At 49.9% G+C, this 18,016-nt stretch overlaps 1 protein-coding gene across 2 annotated transcripts; it reads right to left on the reverse strand.

Moving 5' to 3' along the window:
• Window positions 1-9,311: 9,311 nt before the first annotated feature.
• On the reverse strand, window positions 9,312-18,005 carry Sart1 (spliceosome associated factor 1, recruiter of U4/U6.U5 tri-snRNP). Of its 2 annotated transcripts, NM_031596.1 has the most exon segments (19): window positions 9,312-9,382; window positions 9,473-9,594; window positions 9,690-9,779; window positions 10,364-10,499; window positions 10,604-10,694; window positions 11,021-11,108; window positions 11,314-11,424; window positions 11,540-11,713; window positions 12,070-12,343; window positions 12,424-12,551; window positions 12,915-13,121; window positions 13,236-13,378; window positions 13,468-13,567; window positions 13,673-13,750; window positions 14,044-14,149; window positions 14,249-14,375; window positions 15,005-15,060; window positions 15,391-15,448; window positions 17,604-17,974. In NM_031596.1, coding segments are annotated over 19 exon segments (2,421 nt in total). In that variant the 5' UTR covers window positions 17,917-17,974; the 3' UTR covers window positions 9,312-9,363.
• Window positions 18,006-18,016: the final 11 nt, after the last annotated feature.

Below are 18,016 nucleotides of genomic sequence, written 5' to 3' on the forward strand. Positions count from 1 at the left end.
GGCATAGCTTGATCACAGGAGACTGCCTCCACAGTGACACACTTTCTCCAATAAGTCCACACCTCCTAATAGTGCCACTTCCTGTAGCCAAGCATTCAAACACATGAGTCTTATGAGGCCCGTTCCTATTCAAACCACAACCACGTTACCCTGTTTGTGAGTGCTGGGAATCTTAACTCAAGACTGTACATGCTAGGTAGGCAAGCACTCTGCCAACTAGTATAGGGTTTTTTTTTTTAATCTTTTGTTATTTTGGGTTTTTTGAGACAAGGTCTCTACACAGCCCTGGCTTTCCTGAAATTCTCTATGTAGACCAGGTTAGCCTAGAACTCACCCTATCCTGCCTCTTGAGTATTGGGATCAAGGTTGTTATTTGGTGTTTTTACTATTTTTTTAATTAGGTGTGTTTGTGTGTGTCTGTGCATGTGAGTGCTGTCAGTCTAGAAGACGATGTCAGCTCCCCTGGTGATGTGGTTACAACAATGGTGAGCTGTGTGGAGTGGGCGCTGGGGACAGAGAGACAGAACTCAAGTCTTCTGCAAGGGTGGCAGCACTCCTCACTACCAAGCCATCTCTACAACCCCTCTACTTTTTCATTTTTAGGTTTATTATTTTAAATCAGAGGGAGAGGGAGGTGGGGAGGGAGAGAGAGGGAGGGAGAGAGAGAGAGGGAGATAACAGTGCCCAAGGAGACCAGAGCAGAACCTGATGTACAGGCGGGGGATCAAACTCAAGTCCTCACAAGAGCAGTGTGTTCTGAGCCCCTTTATCTCCTTTTTTGACATGTTACCTTTTTGATCCAAAATACTTATGTTTGTACTTTTTCCAGAAAATTTTTCTCAATTATCTCTTCAGATGTTTTGTATTTCTCTCTAGAATTCCCATTATCTGGATAGCATTATCTTCTGGGCTTAATGTCTCTCAAATTTTCAAATTTTCTTTTGCATTTTCTGTTTTCATCAGCCCTTCCTCAGAACATTTTCTGGTCTGATTCTTTTTTTTTTTTTTTTTTTTTTTTGGTTCTTTTTTTTTTCCGGAGCTGGGGACCGAACCCAGGGCCTTGTGCTTCCTAGGTAAGCGCTCTACCACTGAGCTAAATCCCCAGCCCCTCTGGTCTGATTCTAAGTCACTATTCTCTTCGTAAACTGTAGCCCCACTGTGGTAGATCCTGTGTGTGTGTGTGTGTGCGTGTGCGTGTGTGCGAGTGCGCGTGCACACACACATGTAGAAGTCATGAATTCCAGACATCAAATTCAGGTTGTCAGGCTTGTGGGTCATGCACTTTACCCACTGAGACTTCTTGCCAGCCCTGTTGTGGTTTTGTTTTTTGTTTTGTTTTGTTTTGATACAAGGACTTGCTGTATAGCCCTGCCTGGCTTTTAACTTTGCCTCCTGTGTCAGTATTTGGGGATCTATACTTGACCAATCTGAGAAACAGAAGACCAGGAGGCACATACCTGTATTTCCAGAGTTGAGAAGGCTAAGGTGGTATGATGTGAGTTGCAGGCCAGCCAGGGCTACATAAGTGAGACTATCTCAAGAAAAGGAACAAAAGGAAAGGAAAGTGTTGTCTTAGCTAGGGTTTCCAGTGCTGTGAAGAGACACCATGACCAAAGCAACTCTTATAAAGGACAATATTTAATTAGGGCTGGCTTACACTTTCAGAGGTTCAGTCCTTTAACATCACGGCAGGAAGCATGGCATTATACAGGCAGACATGGTGCTGGGGGAGCTAAGTTCTACATCTTCATCGATAGGAAGCCAGGAGCAGACTGACTTCCAAGCAACTAGGAGGAGGATCTTAAAGCCCAGCCCCACAGTGACACACTTCTTCCAACAAGGCCACACCTCCTTATAGTACCACTCCCTAGGCCAAGCATGTCACCACCACAGTTATCTTGGCAGAATTTCAGAGCTCTAGTCTCTGGCTGCTTGGCTACGGCCATGTTACTTTGGGACTGTGGTAGGGAGCATGTAACAGAGAAGACCTTTCACCTTGTCATAAGGAGAAGTAAAGGAGACAGAAGCAGGCAGTTCTATGAGTTCTAAGCCAGCTGGGTCTACATGGCAAGTCCAAGATAGCCAGAGCTAGAAAGATCTTGTCTCAAAAGGGGTGGTGGTTGCTAACATTGCAATATCCCTTTCAAAGACACACTCCAGAGATCTCACATACCCTAGAGATCTTCTCACTAGACTGTCATTTATTTTTATTATTTTATGATATTCTATTTTAGCCAATGTGGTGGTACATACCTTTAGTCCCAGTATTGGGGGAAGTGGGGACTGAGACAGGCAGATCTCTCTGAGTTTGAGGCCAGCCTGATCTACATAGTTCTAGCACAGCCACAGCTATGTAGAAAAACCTTATGTCAAAAACCAACAAAAGATTTATTTTTTAAGCTTTTTATTTAGGTGAGTATTGCTATCTTGAGACACACCAGAAGTATTGCTATCTTGAGACACACCAGAAGAGGACATCAGATTGCATTAAAGATGGTTGTGAGCCACCATGTGGTTGCTGGGAATTGAACTCAGGACCTCTAGAAGAGCAGTCAGTGCTCTTAACCTCTGAGCCGTCTCCCCAGTCCTTTTTTATTATTATTTTAAAGTGCGTGTGCGTGCAGGAGCCCACTGAAGCCAGAGGCATTGGATTCCCCGGAGCTAGAGTTACAAGTAGTCGAGAGCTGCCAGACCTGGGTGCTAGGAACAGAGCTAGGGTTCTCTGCAAGAGTAGTAACTCTTAGTTGCTGAGCCACCTCTCCAGCAGCCTCTATTATTTTTAAATTGATATTTTTTCATATGATTTCTATATTCCTTTATTGACTTTTGTGGTGGTTTGAATAGGTTTGGGTCCTATAGATTCATGTGTTTCAATGCTTGGCCAAAGGGAGTGACGCTATTATGAGGTGTGGCCTTGTTGGAGGAAGTGCTTCACTGTGTAAACCGGCTTTGATGTCTCCTATGCTCAAATTCCACCCAGTGTGGAATCAGAGCTGCCTCCTGCTGCCTGTAAATTATGTAGAACTCTTGGCTCCTTCAGCATCATGTCTGCCTGCACACTGCCATGCTTCCTGCCAAGGTGACAATGGACTGAATCTCTGTAACTGTAAGCGAGCCCCAGTGTTTTCCTATAAGAGTTGCCTTGGTCATGGTGTGTGTTCACTGAATTGAAACCCTAACTAAGCCCTTATTATCTAACCGTGTGTATTTACACAATCAGTGTGTGGAGGTCTGTGAATGTGAGCTCATGCAGTAGGGCAGAGCGATCTTGCAGGTATTTTGGCCTCGGCAAGAAAAGTCATATTCCAGGAAATCCCTTCATTAATGCCTTCAGCGGATTCTCTAATCTTGCTTTGCTTTCATGTCACTGGGTAACCATGATTGCCAGGCTCTGGAAACCTCTGTTCCCCACTCAGGCTGGTGACAGGTTCTCAACGCTGGATCTGACCAGCGTACTCTGCTCTAACTCCTGTCTGAGAAGTGTGCTCTCTTCTCCTTGTACGGATGACTCCAACTGCATGACCACCCCCCCAACACACACACACACACACACACACACACACACACACACATACACACACCTGTGGCTTACTTAGTACAAGCAGTTTCTGGTGACTATTCAGCCAACACTTATGGAAGCCACCAGCAGGGGGCACAATAAGCACATCCACACTGTAAGGCAGCTTTGCAATGGCTGCAGGACCCTGTCTTCCCACTCATACCATAAAGAGCCACCACCTCAGAGTTTGTGTGTCCCAGTAGCAACTGAAACTTTGGTGGGCCACTGGTGTTTCATTCTGCTGGACTTTCAAATGGAGTCATCCCCAAAACAGTGGCAGTTCCCACAAACCTTTGCTCCCAACCTTGCAGATAGAGTGGTTAGGAGAGCAAAAAGAGACGTACCACCTGCCATGATGACTGTACAGGAGCATCTGTGGGGATGAATAGTTGCTTATAGAACGTGGAGACGCTCAGAAATGGTGTCCTGGAATGGGGCAAACCTTAAGGAGTTTGGCTCAGGGTCAGAGTCATCATCCCTCAATGTATTGAGAAATAGTCTAGACACTTTTATCAGTGCTTGGGAGTAATGACGGCCATAGCTTGGACTTGTGCATGCTGTGAAAAACCTTAGCTTACCAGGTCATAAGGTCAAGGCACAGAAAGCAAGATGTGGAGGCCCTATAGCTTTCAGCAGATTCCACACTGGAATTTGTCCACTGAGGCGGCAGCAGCCCCCTGCCTCCATGTTTACAATCTAAAGAGGCATCAGAGTGGAGGAGTGCATTATGTGGCATGGGGTGGGAACCTGTCATGGTCGCCTTTCAGGTCAAATGTGCCCATGCAAAGGCAGGGAACAACTGTGGCTATGCATGCTCCCTAAAACCTTGCTCTGGGCTTCAGAGGGCCATGGACTACTGAGAAATGGGTGAGGGACATGGGAGCTCAGTGCTTCCAGAGGCCTCCTTACAGCACTCTTTCAAATGATCTGGCAAGCACCAGGAGCTTCAGACTGTACTGCTTCCTTCTGCTCTTTGACCTCTTCTCTTCTGAAGGCTTCAAGAGCCTTCCTCTTCCCTGTGAGTTCTAGGCTATTCTGCCCCAGACTCTGATAAGGGCCTGTCTTCTCAATCACTCACAACTCTGGCCATACCTGTCTTGCTCTGTGGTCCTTAACAGGCAGTCCTGACCACCTATCTTCCATCTCTTGCTTCCTCTTTCACTGTGACCAGAACTGACATCAGCCATTTTGGCTGGCATCTCCAGAGGTAGAGCTCACATTAGCACAGGACTTCACTTCTCTGCTTCCCCAAAGGAGGCTGAACATAGGCAGTGTATATGGGTGCTCAACCAGCGGGAGAGGGGAGGAAATGAGGAGGCTGACCAAAGCTCAGGAGGCCTGAGTGAGGCTAAAGAACTTCAATATCAAGCATGAGTTATGCCAAGAGTTTAGGGGTAGGGAAGTGACCCCAGGCCAGCCTGGCTGGAGTAGACATGCTGAGGGAAGTGTGGATGACCATTCCATCCTAAACCTGGGTAAGATAGATATCTGGGCCAACAGAAGAACACAGGGTTCAACACCAACAGCTGAAGCCTCTAGAAGGAACACTTCAAAGGACAGAAGTCACCACATGGTCTGAGAGGCTCTGACAACCGCATCAACCATGGCGGTAGGTTCACAACATCCTAGCTAAAGCCCTGTAGGACAACAGCTGATGGTCAGCCCTGTAAACACACACTCAAGCAACATTGCATACACTGGACAGGCGGTATTTATGTATTTAGGAGTATGCATGTATATACATGTGTGAAAAGAACACGTGAACAGAAAGCGGTCATGAATTTGAGAAATCAAAGGGAAGTATATAGGACTTCGTCGAAGGAAAGGCAATGGGAAATAGATGGAGTGTACCACCACACCCATCTCAGCACATGGCTTAGTTCTTGCTCAATATGGAGGTAAAGAAGCCGGAATCAACGCTGGAGAGAGAGAGCTCAACGGTTCACAAGTACCTGGTCTTGCACAGTGCTTGAGTCTGCTCTCCAACACCCATGTTAGGTAGGTTCACAAGCACCTTAACCTCAGCTCCAAAAGTCTGATGGCCTGTGCAGGGTCCCACAAGTACAATAAAAGATGAGAACGTTAAAAAGCACAAACAACATAGAAAACCACCCCAAATGTAACTTCATGACCAGTGTAAAGAGCATTAAAAACTCGATTCAGGGGTGAGGGTCTAGAGAGCTTTAGAGCACAGGCTGGCCTTCCAGATTACTGACTTCAATTTCTAACCACCATCTATAATAGGATCTGATGCCCTTTCTGGTGTGCAGACATTCATGCAGGCAGAAAACTCATTTACATCAGTGTGTGTGTGTGTGTGTGTGTGTGTGTGTGGTAGTGGTAGGGTTGGGGGAACTTTTCAAGACAGAGCTGCAGTCCTGGAACTCACCTTGTACACTAAGCTAATCTCGGACTCACAGAAATTTGCCTCCCAAGTGCTAGGAAACACACATATGTAATTTAAAATTAAAAAACCCTACAGGATGGAAAGATGGTTCGGTTGTAAAGAGCAATAACTGCTCTTCCAGAGGTCCTGAGTTCAAATCCCAGCAACCACACGGTGGCTCTCAACCATCTATAATGAGATCCGATGTCCTCTCCTGGTGAGTCTGAAGATAGCTACAGTGTACTCATATACATAAAATAAATCTTAAAAAAAAAAAAAAAAAAAGACAACCTAATTCAGGTAACTGAGTTGTACACATCTTGCTCTCTCTGAGTGCCTCTGAGCCCTTGTGCTATGACTATGTTTAAAATATCTTTTAGCCAGACAGTGGTGGTACATGCCTTTAACCCTAGCACGCAGGAGGCAAAAGCAGGTGGATTTGAGTTCAAGGCCAGCCTGGTCTGTAGAGTGAATTCTAGGTCAGTCAGAGATACACAGTGAAACCGTCTCAAAAAAAAAAAAAAAAAAACAAAAAAAAAACCAAACAACTAGGTTGGGGATTTAGCTCAGTGGTAGAGCGCTTGCCTAGCAAGCGCAAGGCCCTGGGTTCGGTCCCCAGCTCCGGAAAAAAAAAACAAAAAAAACAAAAAACAAAAAACAAAACAAAACAAAAAAAAAAAAACAACAAAAACAAACTAAATAAAGTGTCTTTTAATAATCTCAAACTTGAGTGCTTTGGGGAGCTGGAGATAGCTCCATGATTATGAACCAGGTTTCCATGTCCAGCATCGTGAACGTGGTAGCTCACAACCATCTGTCACTCTAGTTCCTGGTCACCTGTGACCCTCTCCTGACCTCTGCAGCCACAAGGCATGAATGTGAGTAAAAACACAGGCAGATCAACACCCATACACATTAAAAATTTTAAAAACCTCAATTCAAAAGGGAAGCAAAATTGTTAACAGAACACAGGACACACAGGAATTACCACCTCTGGCGGTAAGTGTTCAAAGCAAAAAGTCTGTTTTGTTGGCGATTTCTGGTCACTGAGGTATTTCTGGGGTTAGAAAACGAATCTGCTACTTTTAAGTACAGTACCCTTCTGACCTCTGACAGACACTTACCTGCTGTGCTGCAGATTGGAAGCAGGCACAGTTTTGTCTGGCTACCTCCCTCATCCCTAAGATACAACCACTCTTCATTGGATCACAACAGGATCACCTATTTGCCCATCCTGCCAATGGGTGAGGATTGGGGCTGTTAGGTGCCTCCTCCAAGTACTAAGCTGAACAAAGGGGCACTTTCTGCTGCTAAGCCAATGTTTCCTTAGCTCTAGAATGGAAAATTTCAAAATATTCAGGAACAGACGGAACAACTCCCTCATACTTGCCACTGAGCCCAGTGCACTGCCTCCTGTCTTGCCTCATGTAACTCTCTTGCTCCTGGTTTTGATTTATGATGGAGTAACACTAAGAAACCCCAGGCAGTGCCACATCCACCTACTAGGCGTGTGGACCAAACCTGAAGGCAGAGCCCAAGGCTGGAAGATCAGCTCTGGGGAACCTGAGCAAGATACAGGCATGGCCTGAAGGGACAAGGAGACTCCAGAGCAAGGAGCTAAGGCACTGGCATCAGACTTCTGGCCTGTGGCCTGTGGTTCTCATTACCACACCCTGCCTATGAAGTTCATGTAGATGGGGAACACCCCTCCCTTCTCCCTGGTACCATGTTAGGAGAGGACTAGAGGTACTGAAAGACGATTTCTCAGCAAAGCCTGAGTAGGAGAGATCATTCTCTGCAGCTCAGAACCCTCTTGGGTCAGTAACTTACTTGTGCTAGTCACATAGCAGTAAGTGAAACTCAGAAACCAAATCTACCCTCACCACCAGCACCAGCACCAGCACCAGCACCAGCACCAGCACCAGCACCAGCACCAGCAGCACCGTTAGACCAATGCCCCAAGCACAAGTAAGTTAACTTTCCCACCAGCTGAGCAGCAAGCCTGGACCCTGTCTACCCTTGGCACTGAGTCTCCCGCTACCTGGTAGCCCCTTGGCCCTCTTCACTCTAAGGTGTGACACCAACACCAACCCAGTTTCCTGAAAATAAGTGTGAGCTTTTAGCTAGGTGGCAGCGGCAGCGGCACACACCTTCAACACCAGCACTCAAGAGGCAAAGGCAGATGGGTCTTTGAGTTCAAAGCTAGCCCGGTCTACAAAATTCCAGGACAGCTGGGGCTACACAAAGACACCCTGTCTGAAAAGAAAAAAAAAAAAGTGAGTTTTGACCAATGGCCAAATACTGGACACCAAAACCAAGCACCTCAGACTTAGGAGAAATGAACAATCATGCACTACCACCACCATTCCAGACTCACAGGTACTTTCTCAAGGCAACAGCCAAGAGAACACAGATGAGAACCAGACACAAAAGACTAACCTGCCCTCTTTTATACACTGTGCCTCTGGAACTGCTACCTAGTATCACTTATAAGCAACTTAAGGTTCTTGTCTTTTGCTTACATGTGAAGTCATTGTTTCTAGTTACTTCATACATTTACCAGTGACTCACTGGGATTACTTTTAGTAAGCGACACAGGGCATGGGCACCTATGATTCAAAGTGGCCACCTGAGGGGAAGGGTCCTTACACAGCCTCTGGCTGGCTGGGGTTCCTCCACAGTTCCTTCCCAGTAAGCCCATCTTTCCTGGCATAGCTGTAGGCATGCCCCAGTGTGGCTCAGCCCTTGTACGTAAGTGTACGTACGGTAACCCCTACCCCAGCTCTGGGGTGAGCCTCAGGCCTCCACTAAGGCCCTGGTAGCACAGACAGGAGGTGGTTATCTCTATCCTTCCAGAGAGGATAGGTAGTCCTTGGGACCCTGCAAACTATGTAACCAGGACAATTACAGGGTAGTTAGTAGCTCTCCCAGGCCTAGCAACAGCCATGTGACCAGTCTAAAAAGAGCAATGACTTGGGAGCAAGAAGGCAATCTGATGAGAGTATGACAGGGCCCACACCACCGGGTGGAGGGGCTTCTGTTAGAACAGTCAGCTCACAGGCATGTCCTTTGAGGCCATGCTGGTGTCTTCTTACCTCCTCTGTTCATTAAACGGCCAGTCTTACAAGCAGGGATCAGACCTTAAATCATACAGGTTCAAGGGTCAGCCCCATCTTGCTCCTGTATAACCACTGAATGTGAATCAAAGAACGCACAGGCGCCTCACATGAAGCAGGTGTTCTGACTGCTCGAATGGCAATGCTGAGGGGCTGGAAGAGGCTCAATGACTTGCCAGAAGGCAGAACTGACCATGAACTGAGACCTTGATCCTAGGTCAAGCCTTAGACTGCAGCACAACCAAGAGGAAAAAATAAGGCGGGAACTTTATTTAACATTACATCTGGGACAGGGAGGTGCTTCATTTGGTGATGGTGTTCCTGCAGGAAGAGGGCAATGAGAGATGTGAGACTGGAGAGAAGGGGTACAGTCCTCCGTCCGCCCCAGCCCCAGGCAGGCCTCCTACTCACGCATTCATGCTCTTGCCACTGCCACTGAGCACGATGTACGGTGTCTTTTGGGCCTTCTGCTTCTCCTGGAGCAGTGCCACGGTTCCCAGGGGCGTGTCACTGGAACTCATTTTCTTTAGGAGCTGTGGGGCCACAGTAGGTCAGAACAGGGGAGCAGACCCAACTTATCACACAACACCCAAAAATGCAGCACCCCCACTCCCCTCCCAAGACCCACCGCCTCCTCATCCAGCTTCTTCATCCGCCGCTCAGTCTTCATCTTCCCTGAGCCCTTCCCATGGAAGCGGTGGGACAGCTGCCGGAATGCCTGGGGACACAGAATGCGCAGAAGCATCAGAAGTGCCAGGCCAGCCAGAGCCACATGTCTGTCCACTGAGAGCTTTGCAACAGTGTCTAGGAGTGCTGAGTCACCCAACCCAGGATTAGACTCCACAAATGGTAGACAGAGAAGAGGATGGGACAAGGATCCAGACCTGCACACCTTCAGGATGGCCCTGGGATACATGGGTCATGTGTGCAACCTGTGTGCTAAGAATCCAGGGTGAGCCTGCCTCTGGGAGCTGGGGCTAAACCCAGTAAATGTGGAACTGGCATATATAGTAGAGATGGGAGGCATCAGCGGAGTCTGGATGTTGCCCCCAAGGATGGACACCCTCAAGGCACAGGGCTTCAGCTCTGGCAGTCAGCTCAGGTGTATAACCTTCCTGACAGCCTGTAGAAACTGCTGTTCTATGCCCACCAAAGTCAGCAACAGAGGCAGAGTTCACAAGGCTCTAACTGATGGGCAGTAAGGCCCCTGTACTCCTACCTCCCTGGAGGGGGAAGAGTGTCTTTGGCTGTACCCTGACCTAGTCACCTGTGGTCTGACCATCTCCACAAGACCCTGCTCACCTCCTTGGGAGTCAGTTTCCTGCCCGTCTCATCCACATATTCAATCTTAACATCGGGCTTGTAGCCATCCTTCTCCTTGAAGTCCTGGGTGAAGCCCCTGTACTCCTCACGTCGGCTGTACTTGTCATCAATGGCCCTAGACCAAGGCAGAGGGGCTGGGGGTGAGCTGCCTACTACCTACCCTGTGTTCACAGCTTTGCTCACAGCCGCCCCTGCTTCATGTCCCCAGGCCACACTTACATCTTATCCTCGATGCAGTACACTGCTGAAGGCAGTGACTTATTGGGAGCCTTTACCCGGGCCACCTTTTGTACCGTGGTCTCCAACAGTCCTAGGGACAAAGAAGTTGTGATGCCCAGCTTCATGCAGGTGGGTCCCTCAGAGCCCTGCTCAGGAGGTGTGGACCCCAGGGTATTTGTTCAGGTTAGCCCACATCAAGGACTTAGAGCCTTAGAGGCAAAGAAGAGGGACAGACCTTCTACCCCACAGCAGAGAGAAGCAGAGAGAGGCTCTGGGTCTAGGAAGCTGCTCACAGCACTGAGACTGAGGGGAGGGGCAGCAGTGGAAACCCAAGACCGTGCAGCACCCATGGGCACCTATCCAGCCCTTCCCTGCTATAGAACCCACCCTGCCCAGGCTCCCGCCCTGAGCCCACACCTTTGTTCTGACACAGGAGCAGGGCAGCCGCCAGCCCTCTGTTCACAATGGGCTCTTCATCCAGGATGGTGGTAGAGGAAGCGGAGAACTGGAGATGAGAAAAAAGTGTGAGCAGCTGCCCCATCTCCTCTATCCAGTGGTCCTCCCCACAGGGCACTAGGCTGTGGGCCCAGTTTTAATGGATTCCGCAGCTGGCTCTTGAAGGGTTGGTGCCCCTTCTATGGATAGGTGGAGGCTCTCGAGCACTGGACAACTGGCTTGCGTCCCCACACCCATGCCCCATTGCTGCTCACATCCTGATGTTGCTTCTCCTCATCCAGGTTGACGGTGCTCCAGCCAATGTTCTCTTCGCCATCTGATTCAGAGCCACCATTGGCCGAGCGCTCTTCATCCCTTTCAAAGTCCTGGGACCAGAAGTCATTGTAAGGATGGGCAGGCTCAACCCTCCCTGCTACCTTTAAGTACTAGGACCAGAAGTCACCAGCCTAAGACCGCACGCCAGGGTAACAGTTGACCTACCATGAGCTCCTCCTGCTCCTCTCGGTTGCCAGCTAATCCGTAAGTGGGGATTTCCCCCAGAGTGCGACAGAACTCAGAAGTGGCATTGAACACGATGGTCCCCTTCCGCTCAGGATCCTCTTCCTCTTCCCAGCCACGTTGGCGAGACTCCAGTTTCTTCACAATCTCCAGCACCTGGGGGAGGCAGTGGCTGTGGGCAGACCCGAAGTTTCTGGGGTGATACCACAGAGACTCAAGAACCCACAGATCTTCCCTCATAGCAATAAATAAGCAATTCCCACAACCCACAATGGAGCTTCCAACTGGGCTCTATTTCCACTCTGGCCTCTGTAGGTCCACTCTGTCCAAACCCACAAATGGCTGCCTACTGCCCAGGGAATCAGTCCCGCACAGAGATGCTGATGAAATCTAGAAACCTGGTCCTAACCTGCTGTGAAGCAAAGGCGCCCTCTGCGGGAACGTGGACACTGCTGGTGATGACAGCGTCACATGCTCAGACAGGTCCCACACCATCCTCCATGCTCACTCACCTTCTCACCGCTGTCCCGCAGCTGCTGCAGTTGCTGCAGCTGCCGCAGCCGGCGCCCCTTCTCCAGCTGCTTCTGCAGCTCCAGCTCCGCTTCGTCCTCCTCCAGCTCTGGGGGCCCCGAGGGAAGAGCCCCCCCATCCTCCTCATCACTGATGTCCATGTTCTCTACGCGAGTGTCATCTGATGGTGGCGGCTGGGCCACAGGGTCCTTCTCTTCATCCTCAAGGGCCTCCTCCTCCACTTCAGGAACTCGGCGCCGACCCCGGCCCCGAAGCCTAGGAGAATGACACGCTTTCAGTAACTGTCTCTCCTAAGCTGGCCCAGCCCTCATACCCACCACTGTGTCCAAGCCAACCTGGATCCAAAGTCCCCGTCCTGAGTCTGGTCTTCGCCAAGGGGCAGCAAGTCATCTGCCCGCATTATTACCTCCTTCTCCTTCTTTCGGATTTTCTTCACTCTCCGTTTGGTCTTTTTGAAAGTCACCTTCAGAGAAGAGCAGAGGACTGTGGAGCATACAACGCCACCTCCATGTTCCTATCCCTCGCAGCGAGCCTCCCAAGGTGGCTGCTGGTATCATCGTTCCACACGGGTGCCCCAAGCTCAGTTCAGTGCTCACCCAAGGCCCAAGCTGGCGTGGGAACAGAACTGGGACATAAACAGGTCCATCTGGCTCAGCGGCCCCTGTTCATCGGCACTAGCCTACTTCCTTGGGCTGCCATTTACTGCTCACCCAGGAACTGAGCACTGTGTTAACACTCAGCTCCCACCACCCCCAAGCGCATGCATGTCAGCAGCTTTGACCTGAAGTGGCAGAACTGTCCCATCACAAAGCAAAGAGAGACTCACCATCTCCTCCGGACTGAGGTACTCAGAGGCAAGCCGGGGCCCTACAGTGTTCAGAGACTGAGCCTGCAGCCGTAGCTTGGTCCGGATTTCTTCGAGCTCTCGTTCTCTCAGGCCATCGGCCATGCCACCCTGCTCTAAACGGAAGGAATGTGGCCGCTCGCCCTCCAGTTCCTCATCATATTTGGCCAGGATAGAGCGAGGTTTTTGCTGTAAGACAAGAGGAAGCCATCCTCTAAGACCTTGGCCAACTCATGAGAAGCCATGAAACTCTGGATTTCTTAGCAAACACCATCTGCCCCAGCTGCTGCCCCTCAGGCAAACCTGTGCCAAGTCATCCACACTCTCATCCTCCGCATAGGGCAGGTAGTCAGGCTTCTTCTTCCGAAGTTCCACGTTCTTGTCTGCTCGCTCCTTGTCCACCATGTTCACATTCACCAGCACATCCTCCCCCTCCTGCAGAACCCCTGAGACAGCAGAGCAGAGCCAGCGTCACCACCTCAACAGTGTCCCAGCTCAAAAGTGTCTTGTCCCACAGAGTAACCAGCTCAGTCACCTTTGTCCTTGAGAGTGAGGACCACAGTCTCCCCTTCTCGAAAGGAATCGATTGCATGTTCCACGGTGAGGCCTTGCAAGTCCCGGGCGCTGTACAGGTCCTACGGGGAGAGAATGAGCCAAGTCAGAAGCAGAAGCCACCCAACCCCGGGACAGCCACAGTTAAGCTGTGTCTACCAGGTGTTCTCTGGAAGCTGGAGCCTCACCTGTCGCCTCTGCTCAAACTCCTCCTCCACTAAAGTGCTCACACCAAACTCTTGGTCCATCTCTTCTAGCAGCTTGGCCTGTGGCAAAAGAAGGCATGACCAGTGACCTCATCATCAGTGTCCCAAAACACCCAAGATGCTACCAAGTAGCTACACAAAAGGACAAGCTCTGCAGTGAACCACGGAGAGCACATATATGCCTAAGCACAGACCCCTCCCCACAACTGCACTTGAGCACAGACCACCCCCCCCCGACCCCCGACAACTGCCCCTGAGCACAGACCCTCCCCTGGCATTTACCACTGAGCACAGACACCCCTGGCAACTGCCCCTGAGCACAGAAGGGGCCCTACAGTGCCAGGTACTCTCACCCGCTTCTCCGCCAAGTCCTTCTCTTTCTGTAGCTGCCGGCTCCTCTCTATCCAGGCTGCAGTGTCATCAAGCCAGGGGTCATCCTCCCCCAGTGTCTTTATTTTCCTGAGGAGGAAGACACTTAGGAGGGAGCCCAGATGTGTCCTCTCAGCCCAACCCAGGAATTAGGAAGCAAGCCTCTGTCCTTGACCAGGAAACCCTCACCCCAATTTTTGGTTCAGCAAGCGCTTTTCCTTGGCAGCTGCCAGCTTCTCCCGTAGTTCTTCACGCTGTCGCAAGGCCATGGGGTTGATAACATCGGCTGCCACGGGCTCCTCCTTGGTGCCCGCCTCTGGAAGGGGGGCCCAGACGTGAGGCTATGCTTGCCCATGGCTGGTGGGGAGAGGAGGGAGCCACTCACCCTGCTCCTTCCAGCTGGGGGGCCAGAAGGGGCCAGGAGAGGGCAAAGAACCCTTTCACCCCCCCTTCCTACCTCATCCTCCCACTTTTATCACTCTATATCATATGACAGGAACTTCCCCATGCTGCCCAAAGCTTCTCAGATCATGTGGGGTTTTTCCTTGTTTTCTGGCATGTACATTTGCTTTTAAAAAACAAACTAGGGGCTGGGGATTTAGCTCAGTGGTAGAGCGCTTACCTAGGAAGCGCAAGGCCCTGGGTTCGGTCCCCAGCTCCGAAAAAAAGAACCAAAAAAAAAGAAAAAAAAAAAAAAAAAAAAAAAAAAAACTAACACCATTCAGACAGACTACAGCAACTGTGCAGATCCCTTAGCCTGTCTACAGCCAGGATGCAGGACCCAGAGAAATCTCCTCTCAGATCCCCACTAAAATACAATTGAGCATCTTGGCCTCTGACAAAATACACATAAGGCCACTAAATGAGGTTGCCTCTGCATGCTAAGACCCACGTTCTTCCCACTTAGAAGCCCCAGCTCAGCCCTAGTTTCCGACTTGCACTCACCTTTCTTAACAGCATTGACTTCCAAGGGCTTCAACCCCAACTTTGCTCGGAGTTTACTGAAGACAAGAGATAGAAGTATTAGGATCTGAGAAATGGGGCATCAAGTGCAGCAGTGGATAGGTAGAAGAAGAGAACAAGGTGAGACTGGAGGTCCTGAGGACACCAGGCTCAGCCCCTCATCCAGCAGCCGAGGGCTTCCAGATCAGGGAACACCTAATTGGGGAGATTCTCCTTCCTCTTGAGGCTTTAGCTCCACTGGTTGGGTACCTTACTCATCTGGCCCTTCCAACTCCTAACTGGCTCCCTTCCTAAGGAAAAGGTTTCTGTTGGCTGCCCAGGTGCACCCTGTCTCAGAGGAAAACAGAGCATAAGGAGGTAGCACTCACTTGGTCTCCTCGATGCTGAGTGATGAGGCATCTCCAGAGCTGGCTTTGGAGCTGGCAGCTAGAACAATAAGGAGAATGGCTTAAGGGACCCATGAACCTGGGACCAAGAAGCAACAGTGCTGGTCCAGCTGCAAGGTCAAAGACAAGGGCCCCTCACCAGCACCTGGGTAAACGACAGGAGAAAACAACAGCCTTCTTTTCTAAAGCTCCCTAACAGCTCCTACCCAGGCCCTGCACTGGCAGGACCGCCTCTTCCAATACCCAAAAGCCCAACCTTCTGCGTCCCTCACTGTGCCACTCCAACCTCCACACTCTACCTTCAGCCTCCACTGTCCTTTCTGCTCTTGTTATGATAAAATTCTACCAAAAACCAAGGACTACTGCCCCCATGAATCCCTGTTCAATTACTAACCAGAATTAAAACTCTGTCTTCAACTGCACAGCACCGTCCATCATTTCTGGCACTTTCTGCTCACGGCAGGGGTCTGTGCCAGGTGTGTACGTAAGTAAACAAGTACACAAATAAATAAATAAATAAGCAAGTGCCCTGGATCTGCTCTATCCATCCCACAAACAGAAGAGAACTTCAACAAACACCTTACAGTGGAAGATGCATCAAATTTAGCTCTCCAACCAGGCCCCACCAGGAGGGCATCTTCTTGAAAATCTCCCTCTTTTTTAAACCCAACAGTCCCTTTCTCCTCCACCTAGGTGCCACCCCACTTTCTGTATGAATTCTCAAGTCTCCCTTTTTCCAACTAGCAATTATTTTCAAGAAAAGTTCTGATCTGGAGACTAACTGGAGAGATGTCTCGGTGGTAAGAGCACTTGCTGTTCTTACAAAGGGCCCAGGTTTGGGTCTCAGAATCCATATGGTTAACTCACAGCCATCCAGTTCAGTTCCAGGAGATCCAGTGCCTTCTTCTGACCTCCACAAGCACAGGCACATGAAGGTAAGATACTCAAATGCATAAAATAAAAATAATCCTTTGTTTAAAAAATCTGGTTTTGGGCTGGAGAGATGGCTCAGCGGTTAAGAGCACTGACTGCTCTTCCAGAGGTCCTGAGTTCAAATCCCAGCAACCACATGGTGGCTCACAACCATCTGTAATGAGATCTGATGCCCTCTTCTGGTGTGTCTGAAGACAGCTACAGTGTACTTACATATAATAAATAAATCTTTTAAAAAAAAAATCTGGTTTTGCTTAATGTCCTACTGTGTGTGACACTGTTCAGCAGTCATCGCTTTGCATAGATCTATGATCCGACTGTGGGTTTCCTGCCACTGGCTATTACTTATGTTCCTCAACATGTTCCTCTGTTCACAATCGAGCTTCTGGAATTTATCAGGTTCTATTCCTGACCCTAGTTCTCATTCCACGTGTTCTAAGGCACTTCTTTGGTTTCCTGAATACGCACCAGCCCAAAGTCACTCTATCCTACTTAAACTGTCAGGTTTCCCATACACATCAACCACAGAGTTCTCCCAAAACCTGTGTCATTCTCCCCTGCCTCAAATCTGCTTCTCTTCCAAACTCAGTGCCAAGAGATAACACCACCATTCACCAGGCCACTCAGGCAGAAACTCAAAAGGAACTTTCTCTACTTCTCATCCGTCACATCCTCAGTCCAGACACTAAAATTGTTAGTTCCAACTTCCTAAATACCTACTCAACCTGTCCACTACTCTCCACCCTACTGCATGGAGAAACATGCATACTATTAGCCCTTACCTGTTTGATTAGACCTCCTTCCTCATCTCTGGCCCTACTTTTTACAAACTCTCAGCCCACTCATCTTCATAAAATATCAAGCAAATCAAGTCACTTCCTTACTCAAATCCTTGGCTCCCTACTACCCTTCCTCATAACAAAGCCCAAATTTCTCAACAGAGCTTACAGCACAGTCCATTGGTGTTCAGACACAGCCTATCTTACTGCTTCATGTCTCTGCAATGAACCCAACACCATTCGTCTGTGCATGCTCGTTCCACCTCATTCATCCACAGGATGCATTACTGTGAAATGCCAGAAGGACAGGGGAAAAGAAGACTGTTTTCTTGAAGCTAAAGGTGGAAAAGTCTATGTTTAATCCCAAACACCCGGAGAAAGTCTTTTAACACGAGAGACATAAGCCCTCGAGGTCATACTGCACCCTCCATCCTGCGCGCACCCCAAGATCCTGCCCCGCCCCCGGCTCCGCCCCTCCCTCACCGGCCTCATAGCCTTCATCGCGTTTCTCCCGCTTCACGCGCCGCTCCGAGGGTTCCGCTTGGCTTCGTTCACGACCATGCGCGCCGCTGCGGGCCTCGGCTTCGGCCCCGCGCCTCCCGCTCCCGCGCTCGGCCCCACGCTCGCGGCTCCGCTTCCGTCGTTCGCCGCCGCTGCTGCCGCCGCCGCTGCTCCGATGCTTGTGTTTCTTGTGCTCTCGATGCCGTGGCGGCTGCTCGGTAGTGCCCCCGGTACCGGCCGCAGCCGTAGTCCCGGCTGCCTCCTTCTCTCCACGGTGCTTCTTTGACGACCCCATGATTAGTGCGTCCGCCTGGAGCCGGGCCGCCACCCGAACCCAGACGACGCAAAATGGGAACACTTCCGGGTCGCGCGACCGCCCCCTTCCTGTTGCCGGA

Source organism: Rattus norvegicus, chromosome 1 (assembly GCF_036323735.1).
Source record: "Rattus norvegicus strain BN/NHsdMcwi chromosome 1, GRCr8, whole genome shotgun sequence".
Classification (NCBI taxonomy): Eukaryota; Metazoa; Chordata; class Mammalia; order Rodentia; family Muridae; genus Rattus; species Rattus norvegicus.